The sequence below is a fragment of the Nyctereutes procyonoides genome, unplaced genomic scaffold (assembly GCF_905146905.1).
Source record: "Nyctereutes procyonoides isolate TBG_1078 unplaced genomic scaffold, NYPRO_anot_genome, whole genome shotgun sequence".
Taxonomy (NCBI): Eukaryota; Metazoa; Chordata; class Mammalia; order Carnivora; family Canidae; genus Nyctereutes; species Nyctereutes procyonoides.
This window is the reverse complement of record NW_026575145.1, coordinates 12,568,219-12,595,060: the sequence shown is the minus strand read 5'-3', so window position 1 is coordinate 12,595,060 and position 26,842 is coordinate 12,568,219. Positions and strand designations below refer to the sequence as shown.

Here is a 26,842-nt window from a genome sequence, read left to right as displayed (position 1 = left end):
TTTATGAGAGATACAGAGAGAGACGCAAAGACACATACAGAGGGGGAAGCAGGCTCCCTTCAGGGAGCCTGATGCAGGACTGGATCCTAGGACTCCAGGATCATGCCCTGAGCCAAAGGCAGATGCTCAACCACTGAGCCACCAAGGTGCCCTGGTAAATCCCTTTAGAACACAGATTTCCAGGGGCACCTGAGTGGCTCATCAGTTAAGGGTCCAACTCTTGATTTTAGCTTAGGTCATGATCTTGGGGTCTTGAGATCAAACCCCATGTGGGGCTCTGTGCTCAGTGGGGGTCTGCTTAAGATTCTCTCTTTCTCTCCCCTCTGCCTATAAATAAAACTAAAAAAAACCCCTAAAACATAGATTTCCAAAAAGTTCCACAACTCCAAAATGTAGGTTAAAAAAAAAGTAATTTATATATAACACTAAATATGAGCTTACTAGAACTAGGTGTTAGGTGTTCTTTTGATGTTTCAGTGTACTTTTATTTATTTATAAAAGATTTTATTCATTCATTCATGAGAGACACACAGAGGCAGAGACATCGAGAGAGAGGCAGCCTCCCCACGGGGAGCCTGATGTGGGACTCGATCCTTTGACTCCAGGACTCTGGGATCACGACCTGAGCCTAAGGCAACCACTGAGCCACCCAGGTGCCCCTCATTGTATTCTTTTAAAAAAGTTTTGCTTTTCCTGATTTCAAAAGAAATCCATTCATTACAGAAAAAAACTGTAAAATACAGAAAAACATGGAAAAGAAAAAAAAATTATTAGTAACTGTTCCACCTAGACAAAATCTGTATTTATATTTTGGAGGCTATCTTTCTAGTTTTGCTTTTTCCTAACTGTGATTATTTTTTATTTTAATCCTTGTTCTAGCCTCTTCACATAAAGCTGGATACAAGGAATCTTACAGGATAGAGATCGAATGGGATACAATGTAGCTTACTTTCCCCTATATCCTTCTCTCATGATAGAAACACCTTTTAATCCTTTTTGTTATATTTCGAATTGGTACACAGAGTTAGTGACTAAAGAGAGACATATTTATGTTTTTAAAAAGATAAACAGGGGGAAACCAAAAATATTCAGATAAATATTTTAATTAAATTATCACAGAAAAAGTTGTATATAGACACAACTATGTGTCTATACACAACTATGTATATGTACATATACATATACACAACTATGTATATGTACATATACATCTTTACAAATATGTAAACATATATATAAGTCTAGAAAGAAATATACAGAAGTAGGTGTCCAGGTATTGGGGTGATGTTTCTTTTTTATTAATTTGTAATATATTCAACAAAACATTATGCTGAGGTAGGACTATTTTATGTTATAGAATCTTATACAAATGAATTTGTTCAAGAGCTTCTCTGTCAATATGCTCTTCTGGGTATACATCATAGTTCAGTGTTACCTCTTCAACCCAGGAAGATAATTGTATATTCATCTGAAAGAAAAAAGGTTATAAACAAACATGAAAACTGCAGAATGATTCTATTCTCTAAAGGTTCAAGAAATCATGATGAACTAAGTAACTGAACACAACAGATTTTTTTACAACAAGCAGGACTAAATTTATGTGGTTATTACATGAACGATTCTTTGTTGTACTACATGGTAGGTCTGTGGATTCAGGATTTAATTTATTTTGATTTTGGAATTTGAAAGAATAAAGAAAATACAGAACAGAGTAATTGTTTTAATGTAACTAATTTAATAATTATCATTAAACAATAAAAGATTAAAAAACAATGAGAGAGAGAAAAAAACAATGAGAATACACAGAGGACAGAGAAAACTATTCATAAACATACAGTGATGGTGCTAAGGGGTTAACTGGAGAGGGGCCCAAAAATATATATGTATTTATTTTAAAGTGGGCTTCACACCTAGCAGGGAGCCCAACACAAGGCTTGAACTCAAGACCACTGAGATCAAGACCTGAGCTAAGACAAAGAGTCAGATGCTTAACTGAGCCACCCACATGCCTCGTGGAGACCATATATTTTAAAAGGCATGCTTTTATAAGCATGGAAAAGTATAGTAGGATTATACCACCCATGAGATGGGTCTCTCCTCGAAAAGAATTAAGTGGAGGGAATGGGGAAATTTTTCTTTTTTTTTTTTTTTAAACATTTTATTTATTTATTCATAGAGACACAGGCAGAGGGAGAAGCAGGCTCCACGCAGGGAGCCCGACGCGGGATTTGACTGAAGGCGACGCTAAACCCGCTGAGCCACCAGGGCTGCCCGAAATTTTTCTTTATATATCTTTTCTTTATATATCTCAGGATTATTTCCCTTGTTAGTTCAAACATGAATTACTTCTGTAATTTAGATGAGTGACAAATATTTCTTAAGGAAGTGTTACTGATGATGGTTTAGTTTTCTTTTTTAAAAGGAAGATATAGATGCTTAAATTTGGCAGTGTTTTTAGGTAAGAAAAGCACCACTAAAGAAAACTACAATAATACTCCATTATTAAGAAATACAACAGTATCTTTCATCTAGGGGTCTCTAAGAACTTTATAAATACCCTTTACATAAGGTCAACTGATTGGGCTGAAACTTATTAAATATGAGCCTTACTTTTTTTTTTAATTTTTTATTTATTTATGATAGTCACACATACAGAGAGAGAGAGAGGCAGAGATATAGGCAGAGGGAGAAGCAGGCTCCATGCACCGGGAGCCTGATGTGGGATTCGATCCCGGGTCTCCAGGATCGTGCCCTGGGCCAAAAGCAGGCGCTAAACCGCTGTGCCACCCAGGGATCCCGAGCCTTACTTTATATGGAGAATCTAAGGAACAAAGAAGCAGTTTGTATAAGATCCCAAACCGCATAGTACATGGGCTTCCAGTCTACACATCTGATTCTAGAAGCCTTGAGCAACTGTATTCCTTTTTTTCTAATGGGAAAGTTATGATGTGGGTGTTCTAAGCCTCTTACAAACATTTAATAGCATTTGTTAACCTAAAACTGTAACCCTCAGGTGGAAAAACTGGGTAGAGAAGCCAAGAAATCTATATCAAGATAAGAATTACAATTTCAGAGCTCTTGAGGCCAATGAACAAGCCACAAACCAGGTCTTAGGCTTCGTTACTGAATCATCTGCCACTAGATTCAGACAGAATGTCTCTAGAATATCCAAACAGCTATCAGGAAAAAAGGAGGATAATAGTTTTGACAGTAAAAGTGCTGGGAAAGACGCTTACATACCTGCAGGCGTGAAAGAGAATCTTCAAGACTTGGTACTGTTACTAATAACGATCCTTGTTTCCTTACATTATGGCTGATACATTCCCAGGCTCTGCAACATATTAAAGACTTATATTTTAGGTTTTACCAGACACTAAAACACTTTTTAAACAATGAAAATGACAAGAGAATATGTAGCACAGGCAATACCTACAAATCCAGATGGGCAAAATGTCTGCAGGTAATAGGACTGCAGCAAAATACTAGAAATTGGTAAATTCTTCAGTTCCTGAAGGGGGTGTTGGCAAAATTGTGATGTTACAACACTGAAGAGATTTAACAAGATGGGGATTTGTGTTAATAGCAGGTATTAAGGCTAAAGCTCAGTTTTCAAAACCAACATACAAGTCAAAGCTGGATCAGCAATTAAAGCCCCTTAAACTCTTCTGGGGTTTTTTTGAGGGGTGAAGGGGAGAGGGAGAGAGAGAGAGTGTGTGCGCAAGCATGGTTGAGGAGAGAATCCCAAACAGGTTCTAAGCCCAGTGTAGAGCCCGCACAGAGCTTGATTCCACAACCCTGAGATCATGATCTGAGTGGAAATCAAGAGTTGAAAGCTTAACTGATTGAGCCATCCAGGCGGCCCTTAAAGCCACTAAACTCTTGATGAAATATGTCAAAGCTGGTTCTGCAGAACGGAGAAGGGCTGAGAGGTAGAAGTGGGGAAAAGTCATGCAGAAAGGCCATAGAAACCAGAAACCAAGTAAAGACTAACAATACAGCATAATATGTAGATTACATCTTTTAAAATAACATCAAGACTGAAACTATACTTTATTTGGTGGTCAAAAATATTTAATGGAAAGACTTTTGGACAATATGGCACCTGCGAAGTTGAGTGGGCCAGCCAGGTTGAAAGCACGATGAAATGCCATGTGCATATGTATGTGCCATAGGGCAATGCCTGACCGGTTCTGACTAACTTCAGTGCAGACATGAACTGGATTTCTGTATCGTGCATGAGTGCTGACAGTATACCCCACTACTGGGAAGCAGTGGGTAAGCAAAGCAGAGATGTGCATCCCTTGCAATGGGCAGGTGGGCAATGGTGTCATTTGCATTTATTTTAGTTACAGCAATAGTTATTAGGTTTAGTATTCTGGAGTTTATTAGGCAAAATGATACAAATGTTCTTTTTCCCAGGCTATATCTAAAATAATGTAGCAGTGCTTGATAACAGCCACTGTGCTTAGGCTAGAGTTATTGTTTTGATGTGGTTCCTTAAAAATGACATTTTATAAGCTTATTTAATAAGAATGAAGAAGTTAATTAAATCGGCATGACTGGTCATGACTCTCAAAATAGTATTTGCTGTTTCTGGTAAGTTGTCATTGGAGTAGTATCTGCTTCACCTACTCAAAAAAATGCATTGAGGCACCTTTTAAACTAACAATTACTCTACAAATCTGGGATGTTATTCTGTAATGAGACTGAATTTATTCTGAAGCCTGAGCCTTTCCTGAGTACACATTTTCTATTATTACAAAATATTTGTTTTCTCATATATATTAACTCCTATAGCAATATCATTCAATTTGTCCCAGATTCTAATTAAGACAAGTCCTTAGAGGCTATATGTAGCACCATTTTTCTTTGTCACTCAGTACAATACAGAATTAACATAGGTAAATGATCATTTTGACAGAACAATCCCAATATCAGAATGATTTACTGTCTTCAAAACATTCTCCTAAATATTGTCATTCATGACTAGAACCTATATTTTGAACGCACTGCACTAGATTTAGGAGAAATGACTGAACAAACACATGCGGCCAATACTATTTGCTGAACAATGTAGAGAGTGTGAATGAATGTACCAAGAAAGCTTTTAAAACAACCCAAACATTCAGTATTTCCAATGTCAAGTTCACCAGTGGCTTTCATCATTCTTTGGCAGTCAAAATCTTTCTGTAATGAATCTCCAAAGACTTTACGGTGTTTTTTTCTTTTACCTTCTTAAACAACAGAAACCTGGTAATACTTCATTCTCCAACAATTATGTAATGTTTTGGCTACTGGTCATTAGCTTAAAAAGGTGAAAAGTAAATAGCACTCTGTCCACTGGAAATTAAGTTTAAAGAGGGCTATGATTAAAACAATTTTGCAAAATAAAACAAAACAAAACAATTTTGCTCATGTTCTGTTTCTGTTCTTCACTCTGTGACCAAAAATTGTCACACATCCTGGCTGAACTTTGTTTTTTTTTTTTTTTAAAGATTTTATTTATTTATCATGACAGACACAGAGAGAGGGAGAGAGAGAGGCAGAGACATAGGCAGAGGGAGAAGCAGGCTCCATGCAGGGAGCCGATGTGGGACTCGATCCTGGGTTTCCAGGATCCGGCCCTGGGCGGAAGGCAGCGCTAAACCGCTGAGCCACCCGGGCTGCCCCTGGCTGAACTTTGATTATGAGATTAGTTTTCACTGAATTAGTTTCTTTTTAAAATATTTGTTAATTTCATGATGACCTTCACCTACTAGTAATGGGTATGTGCATGCGTGTGTGTGTGTGTGTGTGTGTGTGTGTGTGTATGCATGTGTGACAGAAAATTGGGGGAAGGGCAGAATAAAGAAGATAAAAGGGTAGCAGGATAAAGAGGGTTAGCCATTCAGGATTCTACTCTGTATTAACTATATGGTCTTTACAGCCTGTAGTTATATGATCTTTTTATTTCTCTGTAGTACAAACCTTACTGATGCACTGATCCAAACATCTGTGTAATTCCCTTTCACATACATGGGAAGGAGTTTTCTTGCATCTAGAGTACACATATGCCATTATGAAAAAAAACAGTCAGCAATCCTAACTAGCTAGAAAATCAATGTGTCAGATTATAGACCACAGTGATTTTCTAATTAGAGGAACCTACTGGCTCTGAGGGTCACAAAGCAACAAATTGTGGCAGAGAAGTCAAAATACTGATCACAGATAAGCTAATTTTTCCATTCCCTGAATAGTGGAATATTTTTAGGAACCTACTATTACCACCTTAATATTTTTAAAGTTTGATAACTACTCACTCTTTTGGTTAATATTCTTATATCACTTACAGAAATTAATTCCCATGATTTTGTGATAGGATAGTACGTGACTTGTTTTTTTTTTTTTTTTTTTTTTTTTTTACGACTTGTTTTTCAAACAAAATAAAACAGAGACAGAAAAGAGTAAGTATAAACGCCCATTGGGAATGGTTATCTTATTGCATCCCTGACGGCTAAGCAAATGCCTGGGTCATATCATTTAATATATGCCACCCCATTTGGTGTAATATTTTACAAAGCTGGACAATATTTTTGTTTTATACATAACATATTTCAAGATTAACATAATCTTGTTGAGATTGTTTTATTATTTTTTTTTTTTGAGATTGTTTTAAAAAACAGTTTACTATGAAAATATTTCTACTTTACCATCCCTTAAAAAAAAAGATATCTATTTAAGTAATCTTTACATTCATGTGGGGCTTGAATTCACAACCCCCAAAATCATGCTCTACTGATTGAGCCAGCCAGCCACCCCACTAATTCCTTTTTATACTTTGCTGATCATATTTTAACAGATTTCTTCCTTGAATAAATAACATACCTGGCCTGTTCTGCTTCATCAAGAAAATATTCGAAGACATTATTCATTATAATAACATCAGCATTTTGCAGAAGTGAACCCTGGGTACAGATGTCTGCATGAAGCACCTAAAGAAGAATGGGTTCATTTTAAGAAAACAAAGATAACCACAGAAGAAATATCTATTGGTTCAATGATACTGTGAGGCAATATGAGAAGTTAACCCTACTTAAAATTGGGAGAAGGAACAGTGTATTTAATAGTATTATCTATGGGAGATACCTTTTTTTAATGTAGACTTAAAAAAATTTTTATTTATTTACTCACAAGAGACAGAGGGAGGCAGAGGGAAAAGCAGGGAGCCTGATGCGGGACTCAAACCCAGGACCCAGGATCATGAGCCAAAGGTAGATGCTTAACCGACTGAGCCACCCAGGTATCCCTCTATGAGAGATATTCAATATCTAATTAAAAACCATAAACTTGTGAAAGTTTTAGATAGATTTATGTACATAGACATATAATTATGGTCTTTCAATTCCGACTTCAGAGCTTCTTCCTCTATGACTGTATCATTAATTTTAAGAGTCAAAGGCCCTAGGTTCGGACTCTTGCTCCATCATCAACTAAATCTGTATGCTTAGGCAGTCAGTGTCCTCATAAATAAAATGGAATAATATCTGTACTGATCCACAGAATCAACTGGGATCATATAAAAACTATAAAAGTAATTTATATACTATAAAGTGTTAATACAATATGTTTATTGGCTTTGTCTGACTTTTCATCTAAAATTTATTTGAGGGATCCCTGGGTGGCGCAGTGGTTTGGCGCATGCCTTTGGCCCAGGGCGCGATCCTGGAGACCCGGGATCGAATCCCACGTCGGGCTCCCGGTGCATGGAGCCTGCTTCTCCCTCTGCCTCTCTCTCTCTCTCTCTCTGTGACTATCATAAAAAAAAATTATTTGATTATTTATCCAAAAAAGCAAACAAAACAATTTATTTAAAAAATATATGCCTCACACCCAAAACAACAAAACACCTAGGAATAAACTTAACCAAAGAGGTGAAAAACCTGTACTCTCAAAACTACAAAACACTGATGAAAGAAATTGAAGATGACACAAAGAAACAGACATTTTATGCTCATGGATTAGAATAACAAATATTGTAAAAATGTCTACATTATCTAAAGCAATTTACAGATTTAATGCAATCTCTATTAAGATACCAACAGAATTTTTCACAGAACTAGATAAACAATCCTAAAATTTGTATGTAACCACAGAAGACCCCAAATGGACAAATCTTTAAAAACTGGTCCGCTACATCCAAAAGAATGAAACCTGACCTCTTTCTTATACTGTACACAGAAATACTCAAAATGGAGTAAAGACCTAAATGTAAGACCTGAAACCATAAAAATCCTAGGAGAGCACAGGCAATAATTTCTCTGACATTGGCCATTACAACATCTTTCTAGATATGTCTCCTGAGGTAAGGGAAACAAAAGCAAAAATAAACTACTGGGATTGTATCAAAACAAAAAGTTTCTGCATAGCAAAGGAAACAATCAGTCAAACTAAAAGACAACCTCCTGAATGGGAGATATTTACAAATGACATATCTGATAAAGGGTTAGAACTTGCAAAGCTCAACACCAAAAAAAAAAAAAAAAACAAATAATCCAATTAAAAATTGGGCAGAAGACATGAACAGACATTTCTCTAAGAAGACATACAGATGGCCAACAGACACATGAAAAGATGCTTAACATCACACATCATCAGAGAAATGCAAATCAAAACTACAATGATATCACCTCACACCTGTCAGAATGGCTAAAAACAAAAACAAAAGAAACAAGTGTTGGTGAGGATGTAGAGAAAAAAGGAACCCTCACGCACTGCTGATGGGGGTGCAAATGGTGCAGCCACTGTGTTAGACAATATGGAGGTTTCTCAAAAAGCTAAAAATAAACTACCCTATGATCCAGCAATTGTACTATTGGTTATTTACCCCCAAATACACTAATTCCAAGGGATATATGCACCCCTGTGTTACTGCAGCATTATTTACAATAGCCAAATTATGGAAGCAGTCCAAGTGTCCTTCAACAAATGAATGGATAAAGATGGTGTGTGTGTGTGTGTGTGTGTGTGTATAATGGAATATTATTCAGCCATAAAAAAGAATGAAATCTTGCCATTTGCAAGGATGAGGTTAGAGCTAGAGAGTATAATGCAAAGTGAAATAAACCAATTAGAGAAAGACAAATAACATATGATTTCATTCATATGTGGAATTTGAAAAATAAAACAAACATGTACAGGAGAGAAACAAACAAACAAAAAAGTAGAGAGAGACAAACCAAGGAATAGACTCTTAACTATAGAGAACAAACTGATGGCTACCAGAGGGGAGGTGGGTGGGAGATGGGTGAAATAGGTGATGGGGATTAAAGAGTACACTTATGATGAGCACTGAGTAATATACAGAATTGTTGAATCACTATATTGTACACCTGAAACTAATATAACACTATATATTAATTAAAATTAAAAACTTAATAATAAAAATTAAGACTATATACCTCAAAAAATTAACTTGTCTACAATCAACAAGTCTTAGAGTCCAGGCAAGATAATAAGAGAAAACATCTATTTTCTCAAGTGCAAAAGAAACCACTTTTATTTTAAAAGGAAGAGAAAAAGTTTAACTATTTTGTATTTTTTTTTAATTTTTTTTATTGGAGTTCAATTTGCCAACATATAGCATAACACCCAGTGCTCATCCTACCAAGTGCCCCCCTCAGTGCCCATCACCCAGTCACCCCAACCCCCCGCCCACTTCCCCTTCCGCTACCCCTTGTTAATTTCCCAGAGTTAGGTGTCTCTCATGTACTATTTTGTATTAAATGATTTCTTTGGTCTTACAAATAAATAGCATTCAGAATGTTGTGGGGTCTGACTCTTAACACATTTTCTTTTTTAAGTAGTAAAAATACTAAGATAATTTAAATTAGGTGGGCCTCTAGTCTCTGAAACACACCTTGGACATGTTCTTGAACACACAGAAAACAGTTAATCACTTTAAACTTTCTAAACATGTTGCTGAGATATGAAATAGGCATGCAAATTAACCTACTGATATATCACAGTTTCCTCTTTTTCCTTCCCATCTCTGTTCCTCTCTCACACTCCACCACACAAGGTAAAAAATAATCTGGCAGATCAATTCATTATGGCAACCAACAGAGTGCCCAAGGAAACCCCCCAAAATGGCTCTGGACAAGCTGGAATGCTAACAACGCAAAGGTCACAAAGCCACTAAAATCAATTTAATCAATTTTCATGGGCACCTCCTATATATAAGATACTGTTTGGGGAGATACACCATGACCAATGAGATATAACATCTACACTCAAAAATGTTATATTCTACTAATAGGATGAAACAGCTATGTTGGTAACTCTAAGTGCCATTCAAGGAATAAGTAAGATATGAATAAAGGAAAATTCACCTTTAGCATAGAGAAGATGGTGGAAAGAATTTAAATCAATGGGTCTTTCAATGTAAGGTAGTGCATAAGACACATGGCATGTACTCTTATTTCCTGAAACCCCATTATAATAACAATATAGGGTTTTTAGAAGAAAAGATATATACCCACAAGGATGGGAGGAATGGGAAATGAAATAACAGAGATGAAATTTTGAAAGTTAAGAAAACAAGAGGAATTAATAAGGAATTTAGGAGACCAGAAAAATCTGATTTCTAAGCTAGACAGATAGAAAGCAAAGACCCAGACTTGATTTATACTACAGAATCTCAAAAAAGGCTCACAATTGATGGTACTAGGTATCTCTGGGTGAGGGAGTAGGGAGAAATGCTAAAAATAAGGTAATTTGGTTCAAAGTCAGTTTTAAAAGCACCCAGACCCTTATACAACTTTCACATCTCCCAGCAAAAGAATAGAGACTGATTCTCTGGAAAGGGTAAAACAAAAGGTCTCTGGGTCAGGGACACCAGGATAAGTTGAAAGAAAGGCTAATGTACTGTAAACAAGGGAAGTAAGGCAGACAGGATGCTGTGAATCCCTAACATTTCACTTCTTTTACTCTACCACTCTGTCCCCAGGATGTTGCTTGCCATAGCCCAAGAGGAAAGATCTTAAGATATGTCATCAGATATTCCCCAACTAATTAATGACCCAAACGAGATCACTTGACAGTGAAGCCCACAGTGCTCAGAATCCTCACTTAAGTGCTGAGAACTTCAATCAGCTTTTTTTTTTCTCTCACTCTCTAAGTATGAGCAGACAACCAAGGACTCCTAGACTTCTGAGCGAAGTCCTGCTAAAACAAAGACCAAAAAGAACAAAAAACAAAAAGCAGAGCCCAAGACTTAAAGGCTGAAGCGTTTCACCAGATAATATAAAAAATAACCCTGGAATTCCTTTCTGTTGCTCTTAAGGCCTCTCAAACACAACAACTGTCTCTCCCATTGCGGAAGGAAACTGTTAAGGTTGCCAAAAAAAAATGGTATAAAAACAGCTTTCTGTCATTGGGTTACTAATTGCCACCAAAGCCACAAGCCTTGAAAGTATGTGGGGTGGGCATTCATCTATATACTCCTTTGAAAAGCAAGGGGTAAAAATCTTTTAATGTGTAAATAAATGTGTTTTATATACCTTTATCATCATCTTAAAAAATAACAATAAGTTACATGGTTCTCCCTTATTTATTAAAAGATTTATTTGAGAGAGAGAGAGAGAAAGAGAGGAGAGAGAGAGAGAATCCCAAGCAGACTCCCTGCTGAGCTCAGAGCCCCACACAAGGCTTGATCTCATGACCCCAAAATCATGATCTGAGCCAAAATCAAGAGTTTGATGCTCAACTGACTGAGCCACCTTGGCACTCCTTGGTTGTCCATTTATAAACTATGATTCTAAAGAGGTCAACTTTTAAACCTTAACTTCCAATTAAATTGATATTCTTAGTAGTTATGTGATTCTTATCATGCAAGAGTAACGTGTTCTTCTTCACTAAATATGCGACAGTGAGAAAAATCCATGGATTTATTAATGGACAATAAATTTGTTTCAATCATTTGCCTTTTTCTTTTTTTTTTTTTTTTAAAGATTTTATTTATTTATTCATGAGAGACACAGAGAGAGAGGCAGAGACACAGGCAGAGGAAGAAGCAGGCTCCATGCAGGGAATCTGATGTGTGACTTGATCCCAGGTCTCCAGGATCACTCCCTGGGCTGAAGGCAGGCGTTAAACTGCTGAGCCACCCGGCTGCCCTCATTTGCCTATTTCTGAGATGAGAGATATATGCAAAGAGAAAAAAGGAAGTCTGGAAGGAGGAAGAAAAAGTTTCCTTCAATAAATAAGGGGAGGACTAGATATTTAATTCTACCGAGATGTCTTTCAACATCTTAACACCAGAGAGCCTTAGATGCTCAATATTTCTCTGCATTGCCATTAGAAGTGTAGGATCCTCAGTGGAAGGATAAAAATGAGCACATTAACCAAGAAATGTTCTTTCCCATTCTTGGTTATTTTCCCCCTTACATGTAGAAAAAGAGAAAAGTTTTGTGGTAGCCCAACCCAAGGCATCATTCCCCCTGAACTGCCATTCTGTGGCATCCACAACTCCTCCTGGAAGCTTAGAAAAAGGATAAAGAACTGAAAGCATTACTTAACCTTTTTGATTACTTTCAACATAAGAGTTTAATTAAGTACATTTATGACCTACATCTAGAGATTCAAAAATGCTGCTACCAAAACTAAACTACAGCAGAGATGAAAGAAATTAAGAAAAATTCTACTTTCTAGTAAAATTGGGGAGGAAGTAAAACAGCAGTGGAAAATAATTATAATTAAATTCACATTTATTCATGTTTTAAAATACTAAGTCAACTTGATCTGTTTCTGCACAAACAGCAACCAGGAATAGATTCAAAAAGATTTTCCAACTCCAATCCAGAAGAAACTTAGCTAAATTATGCAATAAAATAGATAAGAGAATATATATTTAAAAGGGTATCTTTACTACAGCATAGGGAACATAGTCAATGGTATTGTCATAGCACTGTATGGTGACAGATGGGAGCTACACTTGTGGTGAATAAGCACTGTGTAAGGTATAGACTTGTCAAATCACCATGTTGTGTACCTGAAACTAATTAAACACTGTGTGTCAACTGTACTTCATTAGTAAAAAAATACATAAATAAAAGGGTACCTTTACTCTGTCAGTAAACTGGTATTTTTTTATGACCATTTCCTGCAATTGGCAAAAGTCTCCATTCAATTCTACTCCATATAGCTGCAGTGCTGAACTGTAAAGATAACCCTGAAAGAATGAAGACCTGTTATGATGCAAATGAATGAACTGTGAATTTATGTCTATATAAAATGTAAAAAATCAAACTTTAAAAAACAACTCAATAAAGTGAAAATAAAATGAAAGATAAATAATAATGTGTAATGTATGTAACTCTTAAAACTTCAAGAACTTAGACTCTTACTGATCAAGACCTTGAATGTAGTTTATTAATTTCCATTATTTAAAAGTAATTATAGTTTGAAAGATTGATTTCTCACTTCTGACAAAATGGTACATTCAACCAAGTTGGAAATGAGAAAAGTGACCACATATAGAGTCTCTGTTTAATACCCTATTTCTATAATTTCTTGGAAAGTTACAGCAGGGGAAAGCAAGAAAGGAGTTAACCTGGGGGGGGGGGAATATAATGGAAAATCATTCAGAGTCTGACACTAGAGGAAGGTGGCTGGAGATGTGTCTTGTTGGCTTAGGGAAGTCAGTCTGGCGTCTGCATTCTGCCAAATGTAACTGACCAATTAGCTAACAAGGATAATCAAGAACTGACTAGATATTATTATGTATCCATTTTTGGTGGTGATCACAAAAAAATAATATGAAAGGAAAGGTCAAATCATATTCTGAATATCACTTTACATTAACGTCCATGTATGAACCAAATTTGTGTTTATAGCTAATGATAGATTTTTAGGATATGTTCAATGGAGCATATGCAGGTATTCAAAAATTTTCTGTCAGCTGAATCAGTAACCACTTTAATACAGAGAAAAATAAGAGTATTTTTAAACTTATTAATGCTGCCACATACTTGCACAGCCACATTTTTTTCAGCTATATACTTTTCTGACAAATCAAAAAATGGACAAGAGTGGAGCAAATATGGTATACAATCGTAATCTCTACTGTTCTCTAAAAACAACCATTTGACAAACTGTATATCCTATTATGGATATCTTTCTTAATCATAGAATAAAAGCCTTACTACCGGAAAATAAACTAAGCACTAAATAGTTAACTGTTGCCGTTTAGAGCAGGCAATGGATGCTGGGAACTGATAGTGCCTGTTTCTGGCATGAGTCTCTACTGCTGTTGGCCATATGTTTTAACAAGTCTGCTAATAACAACCAGAAACCACATTTAAGTTTTTTGATAAAATCAGTTAAGAGCATTAGAAATACTCATGATTTGAATTTTTAAAAAAGCCACATTGAAGTGATATTTCAGACACAAATGTCCACAAAGTTGAATCACAGAAAATTGGAGCAAGATGTGTCCTCGGATATCATTTAGTTAGCTTACTTACGGGTGAAGAACTTGAAGCCAGGGGTGTTAAGTGACTTTGTTATGGCCACATGCAATTTCGTAAGTAAGTTTTATAAAAGCTTTAAAAATTTTTTTTTAAATAAAAGCTTCTATAAAAGCTCTTATCAAGGCTCAGTACACTATTTTAGCACAGTATAAAGAAAATGAAATTAGGAGGTCAAAAACAAAGTGTTATGAAGGTCACCTGCTTCTGCTTTGTTGATACTCCTCTAGCTGTGTCATAGAGACTCAGAAAAGGAAATCAGAGAGCTGGCCTTTGAAATTCCAAGTTCAATATAATATTTTAACCTTATTTATTCTGTTACTCTAATAAATAAAGCCAAGCTGTCACCTTGGATGGTGACAGGCCAAACTGTTGCTAGCAGCAGGAGGAGAAAGTATTTTCCCAATGTTGATTATGTCCACAAGCTGGACTTTACCCCATAAAGGACTGTGCCAAGCCTGGAGCCAACGTCAACCAAGACTTTTCCCGACAGATCAGGGAGTACATGATGATAAATGAACTTCAATTCCACGAGGGAGAAGGAATGAGAAATAAATCCTGGAGGATTAGAACAGAATAAATATCAAATTGTGCTTGGGTATTACACATTCTATTCTGTATTTCTAATTCTTTTATCTATATTTATAAAGCATATTTCATGTTTTTCTCTTCATCAATGAAAGCCATTCAGAAATTGTTTAGAAAAAATTTATGTGATAATCTTGCACTCATTCACCTGAGCTATATTAGAGAAAATAACAAGTCTCCGACATTTATTCATTTTTACTTTTTAAAGATTTATTTATTTACTTGAGAAAGAGAGTGAGAGCATGAGCGGGAGGGGCAGAAGGAGAGGGAGAGAATCCCAAGCAGACTCCACGCTGAGTGCAGAGCCTGATGCGAGCTCAGGGCTCACAAACCTGAGAGCATGACCTGGGCTGAAACCAAGAGTCACATGCCTAAACTGCTGTGCCAGGTGCCCCAAAGTCTCTGACATTTAAAAGGCCTCTAGGGAATAGCTGCCCAGCAACCTGTCCCTATCCCTGTGTCCGAAGGTCCTTGGTTAGTCTTTTATTTTCCCATTTTCCCCCCTATGATTGTTATTCTGTGCGATGCTTCCTAACTCCCGTGTCATCTGGCTTTCTCACCTTAGTCCAGAGCAACCACAGACTAACCCCATATTACTGCATACAATATAGACTACCAAATGAATGACCATCTCTGGAGTTGAGCAATGTGGCAGCCCTGACCAACCTAAGATATGTTCTGGAGTGCAGGGAAGGGTGTTATGAAAGGAAGTAAAGATACTCCCAGAAATTATTATTTCCCCTAGTTTAATTGCTACAATTTTTAAATTGCTACAGACTTCCTAGCCCATCTTCTCACTCCACTGTTTCTGTAATCAAGTATCTGGGAGAGCCTGCATGTACTTTTTAAAAACTTCCTATATTATGTCCCACGTAATATATTGGTCAGGAAGGGGAGAAACTTTGGCCATACCTAAACGATGATAGATGGTGGCAAAGAAAATGGAAGTAGGCAGGCTAATAATTCCTCGGAAGACAATAAAAGGTGTGACTGGGGGTGGGGGTGGGTTTTGACCACCATCGTACTGGTCTGCCTAGAATCTTCACCTTCACTACTCTGTCACTTTAGCACTTCTGCTTTGGGTTACAGAGTCATCATTAGTGTGTTATAGCTAGACAAGCCCCATGTCATATATTGGAAAGAAAGTCCCCCAGATGATAGTTTTTTTCAGATTTACTCTAGTTATATGGGCTGGCCTACATACCTAGTCACTATTTACAACATGATTTCTATGGGAAAATATATCCTAATCTTTAAAATCTTATTTGTCAAACATATATCTTTAAACTTGTATAAATCAGGGGAACCTAGGTGGCTCAGTTGGTTGAGCATCCAACTCTTGATTTTGGCTCAGGTCAGGATCACAGGGTTGTAGGACTGAGGCTCATGACAGGCTCCTAACTCAGAGGAGAGTCTGCTGGAGATTGTCTCTCTCCACTCCCCAAAATTAAATAAATAAATCTAAAAAAACCCCTATAAATTTGATATGATTCACTTTTTAGTTTTCCTTCTATGATTCTTGTCTAAGTCCTTTTCTATTCTGTGAATTTCAACCACCTCCAATGGAAACTATAAGTGCTATCTAAAAATAGAATAAAAAAAATAGAATCTTAAATAGATCAGGAAAGTTTAATTCCCAATTATAATGTAGATACAATATACTTGTACTAGCAGCATATTACAAATTTGGCAGTAGTTAAGTAATATGAACACAAGATTACTTACCTGGAGAGCAGGCCACTCTAAGCCATTAACTCTGCATCTAAGTGACCAGAAATCTTGAAATATAGCATGTCTAAAGTAATAGCCTAAGCAATCATATCCAATTTGAACTATATATATATATATATATAAAAATAAAAAGATTATATAAAAGATTTATAAAAGATTTTATATAAAGATTAAAAAAAAGATTTTATATAAAGATTATATAAAAGATTTTATATATATATATAAAAGATTTTAAAAGATTTATTTATTTGAGAGAGAGAGAGCATGCACATGTGTGAGTGGTAGGGAGGGCCAGAGAATCTCAAGTAGACTCCTTGCTGAGTGCAGAGCTTGATCCCACAATCCTGAGACCATGACCTGAGCTGAAATCAAGAGTCTGATGCTCAACCGACTGAGCCACCCAGGTGCCTCTTAAGAAAGAATACAGTAACAGAAGAGTTAACATATTAGCCACATGGGGTCAGTCTAGTTTCCCATTTTGGACACAGGTGCTCTATCTGAGGGAGAGAGATGCAGAAGACTTTTTGTCACTAGAGTTGTCCTCTGTTACGGACTGGAGATATTCTACTAGGTCAAATTATGGCCTGAATAAACTCTTCCTCAAGATCATCTCTGTTTTCTGAATCCATGCCTAATCAACAGTATCTGATTACTATCTGACTTCTCAGGTAGATGCTTTTATAGGGAGAACATTTCAGCCCCCTTGTAGTTACATTTCTGTTTGTGAATTAGCATTATGGTTTATCTATGAATCTCTTTGAAGTATGGAAAGTATAAGTTGGTTTCCTGGTTCTCAGTCACTTGTGATTAGTTTCTGGACCTGCAAACTCACCTCTGATTAAACAGTTTCTGTGAGAAGAAACTGCTGGGACCCCTGGGCGGCTTAGTGGTTGAGTGTCTTTGGCTCATGTATGATCACTGGGTCCTGGGATCGAGTCCTGCATCAGGCTCCCCCACAGGGAGCCTGCTTCTCCCTCTGCCTATGTCTCTGCTTCTCTCTCTGTGTCTCTAACGAATAAATAAATGACATCTTTAAAAAATAAAAAAGAAAGAAAAGCAGAGATACCCTCCTCGGAGACATTAAGTGGCCCAGCTTCCCTGGACAATAATGCTGTTTGGTCTCCCTAATCTCAATAATCAGTAATGGCTACGCTACAGGGTTGGCCTTTTCCTTTCAAAAAACCCCAATGGGCAGCCCTGGTGGTGCAGCGGTTTGGCGCTGCCTGCAGCCCAGGGCCTGATCCTGGAGACCCTGGATGGAGTCCCACGTCGGGCTCCCTGCATGGTGCCTGCCTCTCCCTCTGCCTGTGTCTCTGCCTCTCTGTCTCTCTCTCTCTCTCTCTGTGTGTGTCTCTATGAATAAATAAATAAAAACAAAAAAACGAAAAACACCCAATGACTTGGTTAAGAATTTGTGTTCTCAGAACAATGTAAAGTACACACAGTCGTCAGATTTGCACACTTGATTGCCTACCTAAAGGTGCAGTCTGATGTGAGCCACACACCATACAGTAGTTTCTGCTCATTTTTCCTTCCTCACATAATGAATCAATAAAGTCTTCATCATAAAGGAATGCATCAACGTGAACTGTGGGTTCTGGCTGCTGCTCTATCTGGTGGAGAGAAGAAGAACTTCAAAAGAAACCAAGTACAAAGGAGTCTCTTTTTATTGCTAAATAAGGCAAAACATCAGTGGTTCAGATGCTAAAATTCCGAAAGCAACAACAAGGCACAGAAAGACAAGTTTCACTTATTAAAGAGCAATCCTGCTCTTCCTTCTTCTTTTTTTTTTTTTTTCCTGAGACACCAGCAACTTTTAATTTGGTCTGTAATGATACAAAGCCTGGCTAGGGGAAATATATAAAATTTGAATTCAAGGAGTATTTATTTTGTGGCCATCTCATCTATCCTAGGTAGTAGTATATTTTACAAATAAAGAAAACCCATTCAGAGATTTCTCCAAAGAAATGACCAAAAGAGGGGAAAGAATTGAAACTAATACCAGGTCTCCTGAGTCCCACACATCAGTGACTTAGCAAGTGATCTTTTCCCAGAGGCAAAGTTTTCAAATAATAAAAACATTAGTACAGTTTCATGCTTACAACTAATAGCCCTTTATTAATACTGGTAATACATGATATAATAGCAAGTGGCAACAAAGAGAAAAATGTCTGATTCCTTTTACCTTAACTATAATAAAGAATCAACTTATCCACTTAGAGATCTACAAAATTCTATCTACATCTACACACACACATCTATATTGTAAATGTGTAAAACACATGGACATACACAAGAACCAGAAGGAAACAACAGAAGATACAAATAGTTTGTTAGGAGAAGGGATTATGGGTCGACCATTACATTCAAGGAATACTTTTTTGTTGTTTCATATATTTTGGTATATCATGCTACTGATAGGACTGCCTTATGAATAATATCCAAACTATACTACAAACATTTTTGTTGGTTTTTATATTAGCCACTATTTTCCACCTTTGGGAGTACTGTGACTGGATGTTTACTAAGATTTGCTAGTGCTCACAATGTGCACAGCACTGTTACAAATGTACAGGATTTGGTTCCTCTGCTTAGGAATCTACGTAGTAAAAAACCACATGGAGGGGTGCTGTTTTCAGATTAGTGGGAGAAGACATTATTATTATTTTTGCTTTAGGAAACAATATTCTCAGTATATGTACCTGATAAAAGTTGAGGTTTAAAGGGACTTGGATGAGGGGGCGGTCTGTAGAAGAAAAATGAGAACTTATTTTAGGAATGAAGGAACAGGATAAGCAAAAACCATATGGCACAAAAGCAGGAGAAGGAAACAAAGAGATGAACTTCACCTCTGGCAAAAGTAGGCGATGTGGAACAGGAAAGAGAAAACCAGGACAATGATGGAGGCAGGGCCAGATTACCGTTGGGCCTTGTTTTTGTGTGTATGTGTGTTTGGGAGGGAGGGGGACATGGAGGGAAGGGGGTTGAGCGCCTGGCAAACAGGATGTCCTCAAAAAAAAAAAAAATCTGTTGAATGAATGGGGAGCCAGAGGATTATGGACTCAAAAGAATTGGGGACATCGTTGAAGCACCAAATGAAAAATTGTTTTTAAAGCCAAATTCAGGACTAATTAAACTGGAGAGGCTGCAGGATTAGGGAAGACTAGGAGAACCCTTAAGGAGCAGTAACGGTACATTAATTTAATGTATTTACTTTTCGGAGGGATAGATGTTCTGAGGACAGCATTGTGTCAAGAGGTAAGCAATTCCGAAGGTCCTCTGCTATGTTTTTCAACATAATGTCATTATTGTCTTGAGTGAATTCATCAAAATCTCCTGGAAAAAAAAAAGAAATCTCTTTTTTGGTTTTGGTCACACCTAGACTAAGTGAACACAACGGACATATTTTCCATTAGCATCAAATTTGTAGCAATAAATAAACCTTCTAACCAATGAAATATTCGAAGTCTAATGAATGTTCCATTTCAAATATCGAGTTTTTCCTTTTTCTAAACCATTTGAAAATACAAAACATGGGGCACCTGGGTGGCTCAGTAGTTAAGCGTTTGCCTTTGGCTCAGGTCGTGATTCTGGGGTCCTGGGATCGAGGCGTGCATTGGGCTTCCTGTGAGGACCCTGTTTCTCTCTCTGCCTCTCTCTCTGTGACTCTCATGAATAAATAAAATATTTTTTTAAAAAAATACAAAACTTAAAAAAAATAAAAAATTTAAAAAAATACAAAACTTGACTACTTCTGCCTGTTTGAGAAAAACAAAAGCAATTAAAAAATATATAGTATTTTAACTGTTTTTACTCAAGAACAGCACTGCCATTAGTTTGTAGAGTCTTAAACTCACCAGTAAGTAGTCAAATATTACTACTCTGACTATACAGATCTGAGAAGTATAGGACATATCACAGAGATTATTAAAATGATAATTTAGATCTGAGTACCCCTGCCTTCAATAAAATATACCTAAGACTTCAGATAATAAGCACTAACAACAGGTGGCACCAACCATATAATAAACTTCACAATAATCATGTTGCCCTGCTGCATTTGAGCAGCAGATAAATGATCATTAAAATAGCATGTTTCTGGGGGTGCCTGGCTGGCTCAGTTAGGGGAACCTGTGACTCTTAATCTCGGGGTTGTGAGTTTAAGCCCCACATAGGGTGTAAAGATTACTTTAAAGAAAAAAAGTGTATTTCTGATGCTTATGGTGTACTTTTGGATGATGTGACAAAAAGGGGAGGAGAATGGGAGGGAGAGAGAGTGTGTAGCAATAAAGATGGAGAAGATCTGGTTAAGAGATTGACAGCTGTTGCATCTAGGTGAGAGTATAAAAGTGGCGTTCATTGTTCTGTTTTTTCTACTTTTCTGTGTGTTTAATTTTTTTGGTTCTAAAACAGTATTATTTCTAAGTGGGCTCATATGTAATTTTAAATAGAATGTGACTTATCTGGAAGTAACATACTCCTAAAGTTAGCTACTGTCTGGGATGCCAAATGTAGACTAGAAAGCTCTATTAATGAAAATATTTTACCTTTCTCTTAAAAGACTTTCTTATATTGAATTTTTGCTAGAATAAAAGCACCCCAAGGGAATTATTACTCTAAAACAGAGTAAAAAACAGTTCTAAAACAGAAGGAAAACAAGGAGATCCTGAAGGGAAATGTCATCTGTGTCCATATCCCCTGCTCTCAAATCTTTGGTTGTTTTTAAGTAGGTTCATGATTTTGTTCTTAAAAAATAATTCTTGTGTTGGTGCAGAATGCTATTTTCATGTCATTACTAACGAAAGTTACAAAGCAGGCCAATAGCAGCACAAGGAAATAAAATGGAGGTTTTCTATTTCTAAATACAAGTGCTCATCTTTTTAGCTATACTACTCTGTGCCCTGTATATGAAGGATCTTTTTCTGCATTAACTTCTCACTGAGCATAGTTAATACAAAGATTTGGTTCTCTGAACTGATGAGGAAAGGCATTTGAGCCGTTTTATCCTTCTTGCCTATCTAGTATAATGTTCTAAGCTGTTGCTTCAAATTATTTCTAGAAGGAAGCAGAATATAAGTTAGAGTAACAAAAATTCTATTAAAATTCATTCCAAATTGTTTTCAGTGGAACTTAAATAGCATCTGTGATACGTTTTTAAAAAAAAAATGGCCTTTTTAAATGTATTTGTAAAATCTAATTAAATCTTCCTAAGGTGCTAATTAAACATTTATTTAAGTAATCTCAACAGTCAACATGGGGCTCAAACTCATGACCCTGAGATCAAGAGATGCATGCTCCTCGGACTGAGCCAGCCAGGCGCCCCTCAAGGTGCTAATTAATACCTAACAACCGCTTAGCTTCCTTCCCTCCATAGACAGATAGAACACTGTCTGGGAGCCTGTGTGACTCACATTTAAGTCTAATAATATCACTCCCACTAGTGATCCTTAGCAGGTTCTCTCCATTTGTAAATGGTGAAACTAGAGGAGCCACTAAAAATCTCATTATGTGAAACTAAGATATTCCCTATCCCAACTTCTTTGGACTTAATTCTGTAATATAAAGTCATGTTAATGAAACAGTTTTCATGTGGTTCTGCCTTATAAAATGAGTCTTAACAGTGAAAAGGGAACTAGACTATGAACGATTACCAATGGGCCCATCCTTTTACACATCTCTGATATACCTAGGATAGTTGTTTAGTTTTTGCTTGAACACTTTCAGGGCCAGCATTTCTTCCATGTGGTGGAGCCAGGATCTGCCACTCTGTAACATTAACTCATTTTTCCAGTTTCAGCCTGGGAGGAATCATCATCTTCAATGCTAAACAACATTTACTGAATGAACACTTCTGACATGCTAGACTTGGTGTGGTGCTTTTCACATGACATTTAATCCTAAGCAACCTACAAGTGGTACTATAATCACTTCTATTTTATAACAACAGCCCCAAAAAATCTAAGGTCAGAGGTTTAAGTTACTTGCGTCCGGTCATATTGGCCAGAAAGTGGTGGAGCTGGGGATTGAATGCAGGTCTTAGTCTGAACTTTTTTTTAAGTAAATATGTGAAAAAAAAAAAAAAAGTAAATATGTGGAGCTTGAACTCAACCCCAACACTGAGAGTCATATGCTCCTCTGACTGAGCCAGCCAGATGCCCCCTTAGTCTGAACTCTTAATTACTACACCAGACAGTTCTCTAAAGTGGCAAAGAAGGTAGCTGGCTAGTAACAGTTCTCTTACCGCTATCATAGTTTTCTCTTCTCCCCACCTCTGACCACAGTTCTCCATATGACGTGCAGTCATATCCTTTGCCATTGGCTTCCAGACTTGTTTAACAGAACCCTTTAAATGTGGCCCTGCAACCAACACTAGGCAATCTAGTTCTCTAATCCATGACTACCTTAGTTTATTCTCTTCTATCACTTTGTAGCCTCTAGGGCCCTGATCACTACCACCACAGGGTGATTAGTAGATTTGGAAGGGGGGATGGAGGCAGTGGAGGCCAAAGAGTGTCTCGAAAAGTCATATGTAAAGATTAAGGAAGCTGGAACACTGATAGATAGGAATGGCTGCTAATTTTGAACCATCATAATAGATTTCCAGCTGTCTGAAATAGGTTTGAGAGTCAACATCCTAATTAACATGAGCATCACCAGTCAAGATGAGAGATACTAAGAAACTGTATATTAAATTCAGTCATTGAAAAAAGGTAGTATTACAAGAAGACTGCATTGTTTTATCTCAATATGAAGGATACCGGGTGAAAGCATGAATTGGCACCCCTTACCCTGGACAATAACTCTGATTCAAACACACTCAAGGGTAAAAAGAGATTTTTTTCAGTTACAGCAATGATTCTTCACCATGGTTCTAGTCAAAGAGGATCTGCATATGGGATTTATGTGATTCATAAAGGGCCTAAAGTTGGATGCTTGGTTGTATACATAAATACGTATACTTTTCTAGGAAGAAAGTTCTTAAGAAATCTTCAATAATTATAGGTAATACTACTGAGCACTCTATGTAAGGCACTGTAGGAATTTTTAGTGCAAGAAGGTTAAGATTAACGTTAGTATCTGTAGTGGCTGGCAAATAACTTCTGAAAAGAACAGCAAAACATTTCTGCCCTAATAATGGCTGTACAGGTAAAAAAAAGCATGATACGATAGGATATTACTGACATGTGTAAAACACATTGTATATTTACTCTGTTATTAAAGTTCAATTCCTTAAAACATCATTTCGAAAGGCTGTGCAATATTCTAGTATTGTCTATTTACTTAACCATCGGCTCCTTCTAATACACATTTAGATATAGTTAGAATTGTGAAAAATTAAGTACACTGCAACTGACATTTTGGCATCCATCATCTCTTTGCATTTCTGATTATTTCCTTATTATAAATGCCTAGAAGTAGAAGTACTTACTATTTTAAAGGCTCTTGCTACATATTGTCAAATTTCTTTCCTGAAAGATTATACCAATTTATCTTAACAGAAAAGAATATGTGTCTCATTAAACCCTTGCAGCATTAAATATTACCATAAAAACAAACTTTGTTGTTTTAATTTGCATTTCTTTAATTACTGGTGAGGCTAACATCTTTTAACATGTGTAATAGCTATTTCAGAATGTGTGGTAACAGTATTATGCTTGGAAAAAGATTAAAGAAAGGTGTTAATCAGTTGCCTGACAGTAAAGTTTTTCTCAAATTACACATGTAGGTGGGAAGGGAGTGGAGGAAGAAAAGCTCCTCTAGAGGCCAAAGTTAATTCTTTCAGAATTTCCTAGTTATTTTTAAGGAAATATATGAGGAAACAGAAACCACCAAAATTGATGGTGTATGAATCAAATCTTACTTTTTTTTATCTAGTCAGTATCAAGTCCTACTCCCTTTTGCTCGCAAATTCTACTTTCTCTTTATTTCCACTTCAACCACCTCATAACCACAGTCATCACCTCACACTCTGACACCTTACACCATGACAAACTCATAATTAGCTCCTTGATATTGGTCTCCCCCCACTATAAAATATCTTGTACTTCTATTTTAAACTAATTTCCAAAAAAAAAAAAAAACTAATTTCACTTTAACCTCACTTTTTTTTTTTAAGATTTTATTTTCAAGTAATCTTTACACCCAACATGGGACTTGAACTTACAACCCCGAGATCAAGAATCACACGCTTCACTGATTGAGCCAGCCAGGTGCCCCAAACCTATCACTCGTTTCCCTTAACAGGTTTTTGATATTTTTCTACATTTTAACCTAGCAAGTCTCACTTTAGATATTTAAGGTCTTCTATATCAGCAGAGTCTACCCATCCTATTTTCCATTCTCATTATCCCCTGACATAATTTCTCCTCAAGACAGGCCAATCTCTCCAGTTGTTTTCCATAGTCTTTCCTGTTTATACTATTCCTTTCAACTGCATGACCTTGTCTTTTGCAACAGGGCCTGCCCAATTTATTTTGTCTCCATGAGGTCTTACCCTCAACCTGTAGCCTTAACTCACCCACATCTTTACCTCTAATGACTTAGAGTGCATAATTAAACAGAGTTAGATGTTACCTACTATTCATTCATATCACATATTACTCTGAAGTCCCTATTCAAATTTTAAAAATTTATTGAGGGGGCTTCTGGTCCCAGACAAGATGGCAACTTTCCTCACTTTCCCCTGTTCCTCCCCTATAACTACAACTAAATACCCTGGAAATAATTCAACAGGCAATTATGAAGACTCTGAAAGCTAGAAAGGTCAACTGTCTGGGTGTATTACAATTAAAGAAAGGCCACTGCAGTGAGTTCCCTGGGTTTTCTTTTTATCTTCCATGTAGCTTAGACTGGGCACCAGAAAGACCTGCATCCCAGAACAACTAACAGACATAGGGGAGAAAAAAATAATTAAGAAAAACTTGCTATCTCTTGCCAAAAACTGGCAAAAAGGGAAGAACAACAGGCGACCTACTGAGAAACCCTAAGCCACACTCCACACCTAGGGCAGTAGCAGACTACCCAGTCTTCAGGCCCTCAACTCGGGGATATAAACAGACCTAGGTCTGGCATCTACCAGCCATCTGCCCAGTGGTGGAGAACACAGGCCCTGAATTGCTTGTTTCCTTACCCTCACTGGTGGGAGGCAGCTCAGTGAGACAGGGCAGCCCAGAATCTTTCCCCATGCAGGTGACACCAGTATAGATTGAACAAGAACTGTAGCAGTGCCAAAGAATGAAGCAGAACTGAACAGCACTGCAAGGACACTGAAAACTCAACTGTTATCAGGCTAAGAACCAAAAGGTTAAAACTAAGGCAACTGCCTATTAAAATACAAAATCTGAACAGGAACAAGAGTCTTAGCATAATATTCAAAATATCTTGGATACATTCAAAATTATCCTAGCGTAATACCCACAATATCCATGATACAATGGAAAATCAATTATCACTCAAAGAACAGGAAAAATAATGACTTGATTCATAATTTGAATCTGACAATCTCTGGATTATTTATCCAATATCCAAATGAATCAGAAAAAGATTTTAAGCAACCATCATAAAAATGCTTTAATAAAGAATTATGAGTTTTCTTGTAACAAGTGAAAAAAAATCTCGGCAAAGAAATGGAAGTTATAAATAATGAAATGGAAATTACAAAACTGAAAATAATCAATCATCCAAATTAAAAAAAAAACTTGCTGGAAGGGCTTAATAGCAGAGATGACAGAGGACAGAACCACTGAACTTGAGGACAAGAGATAAAATTTACTCCAACTGAACAACACAGAGAAAAGACTGAATAAAAGGTAGTTGAACAGAGCCTTAGAGGTCTGTGGGTCAATAAGAAAAGATATAACTTTAGTATCAGAGTTGCATACGTGGAAGAAAGAGTGTGGGTCTGAAAAGCATGTGAAGAAATATACCTAACCACCCTCCCCAAATGTGGTTTTTAAGAAGCTGAGAAACTCCAAAATAGGATAGACCCAAAGAAATACACAGAAAGACATATCATAATT

General features: G+C 36.8%; 1 protein-coding gene across 1 annotated transcript in view; it reads right to left on the bottom strand.

Annotated features, from left to right (window-relative positions):
* Positions 1–1,087: 1,087 nt before the first annotated feature.
* The window catches only part of LOC129499436 (uncharacterized), a 34,159-nt gene continuing 8,404 nt past the window's right edge, over positions 1,088–26,842 (bottom strand). Inside the window, exons 2-8 of the mRNA XM_055309146.1 lie at positions 20,038–20,159; positions 18,298–18,436; positions 14,941–15,062; positions 13,097–13,207; positions 6,865–6,971; positions 3,241–3,331; positions 1,088–1,468 (exon numbers count right to left, since the gene is read on the bottom strand). Coding sequence (XP_055165121.1) covers positions 1,352–1,468; positions 3,241–3,331; positions 6,865–6,971; positions 13,097–13,207; positions 14,941–15,062; positions 18,298–18,436; positions 20,038–20,159 — 809 coding nt within the window. The 3' untranslated portion in view covers positions 1,088–1,351. The remainder of the gene's footprint in view (positions 1,469–3,240; positions 3,332–6,864; positions 6,972–13,096; positions 13,208–14,940; positions 15,063–18,297; positions 18,437–20,037; positions 20,160–26,842) is intronic.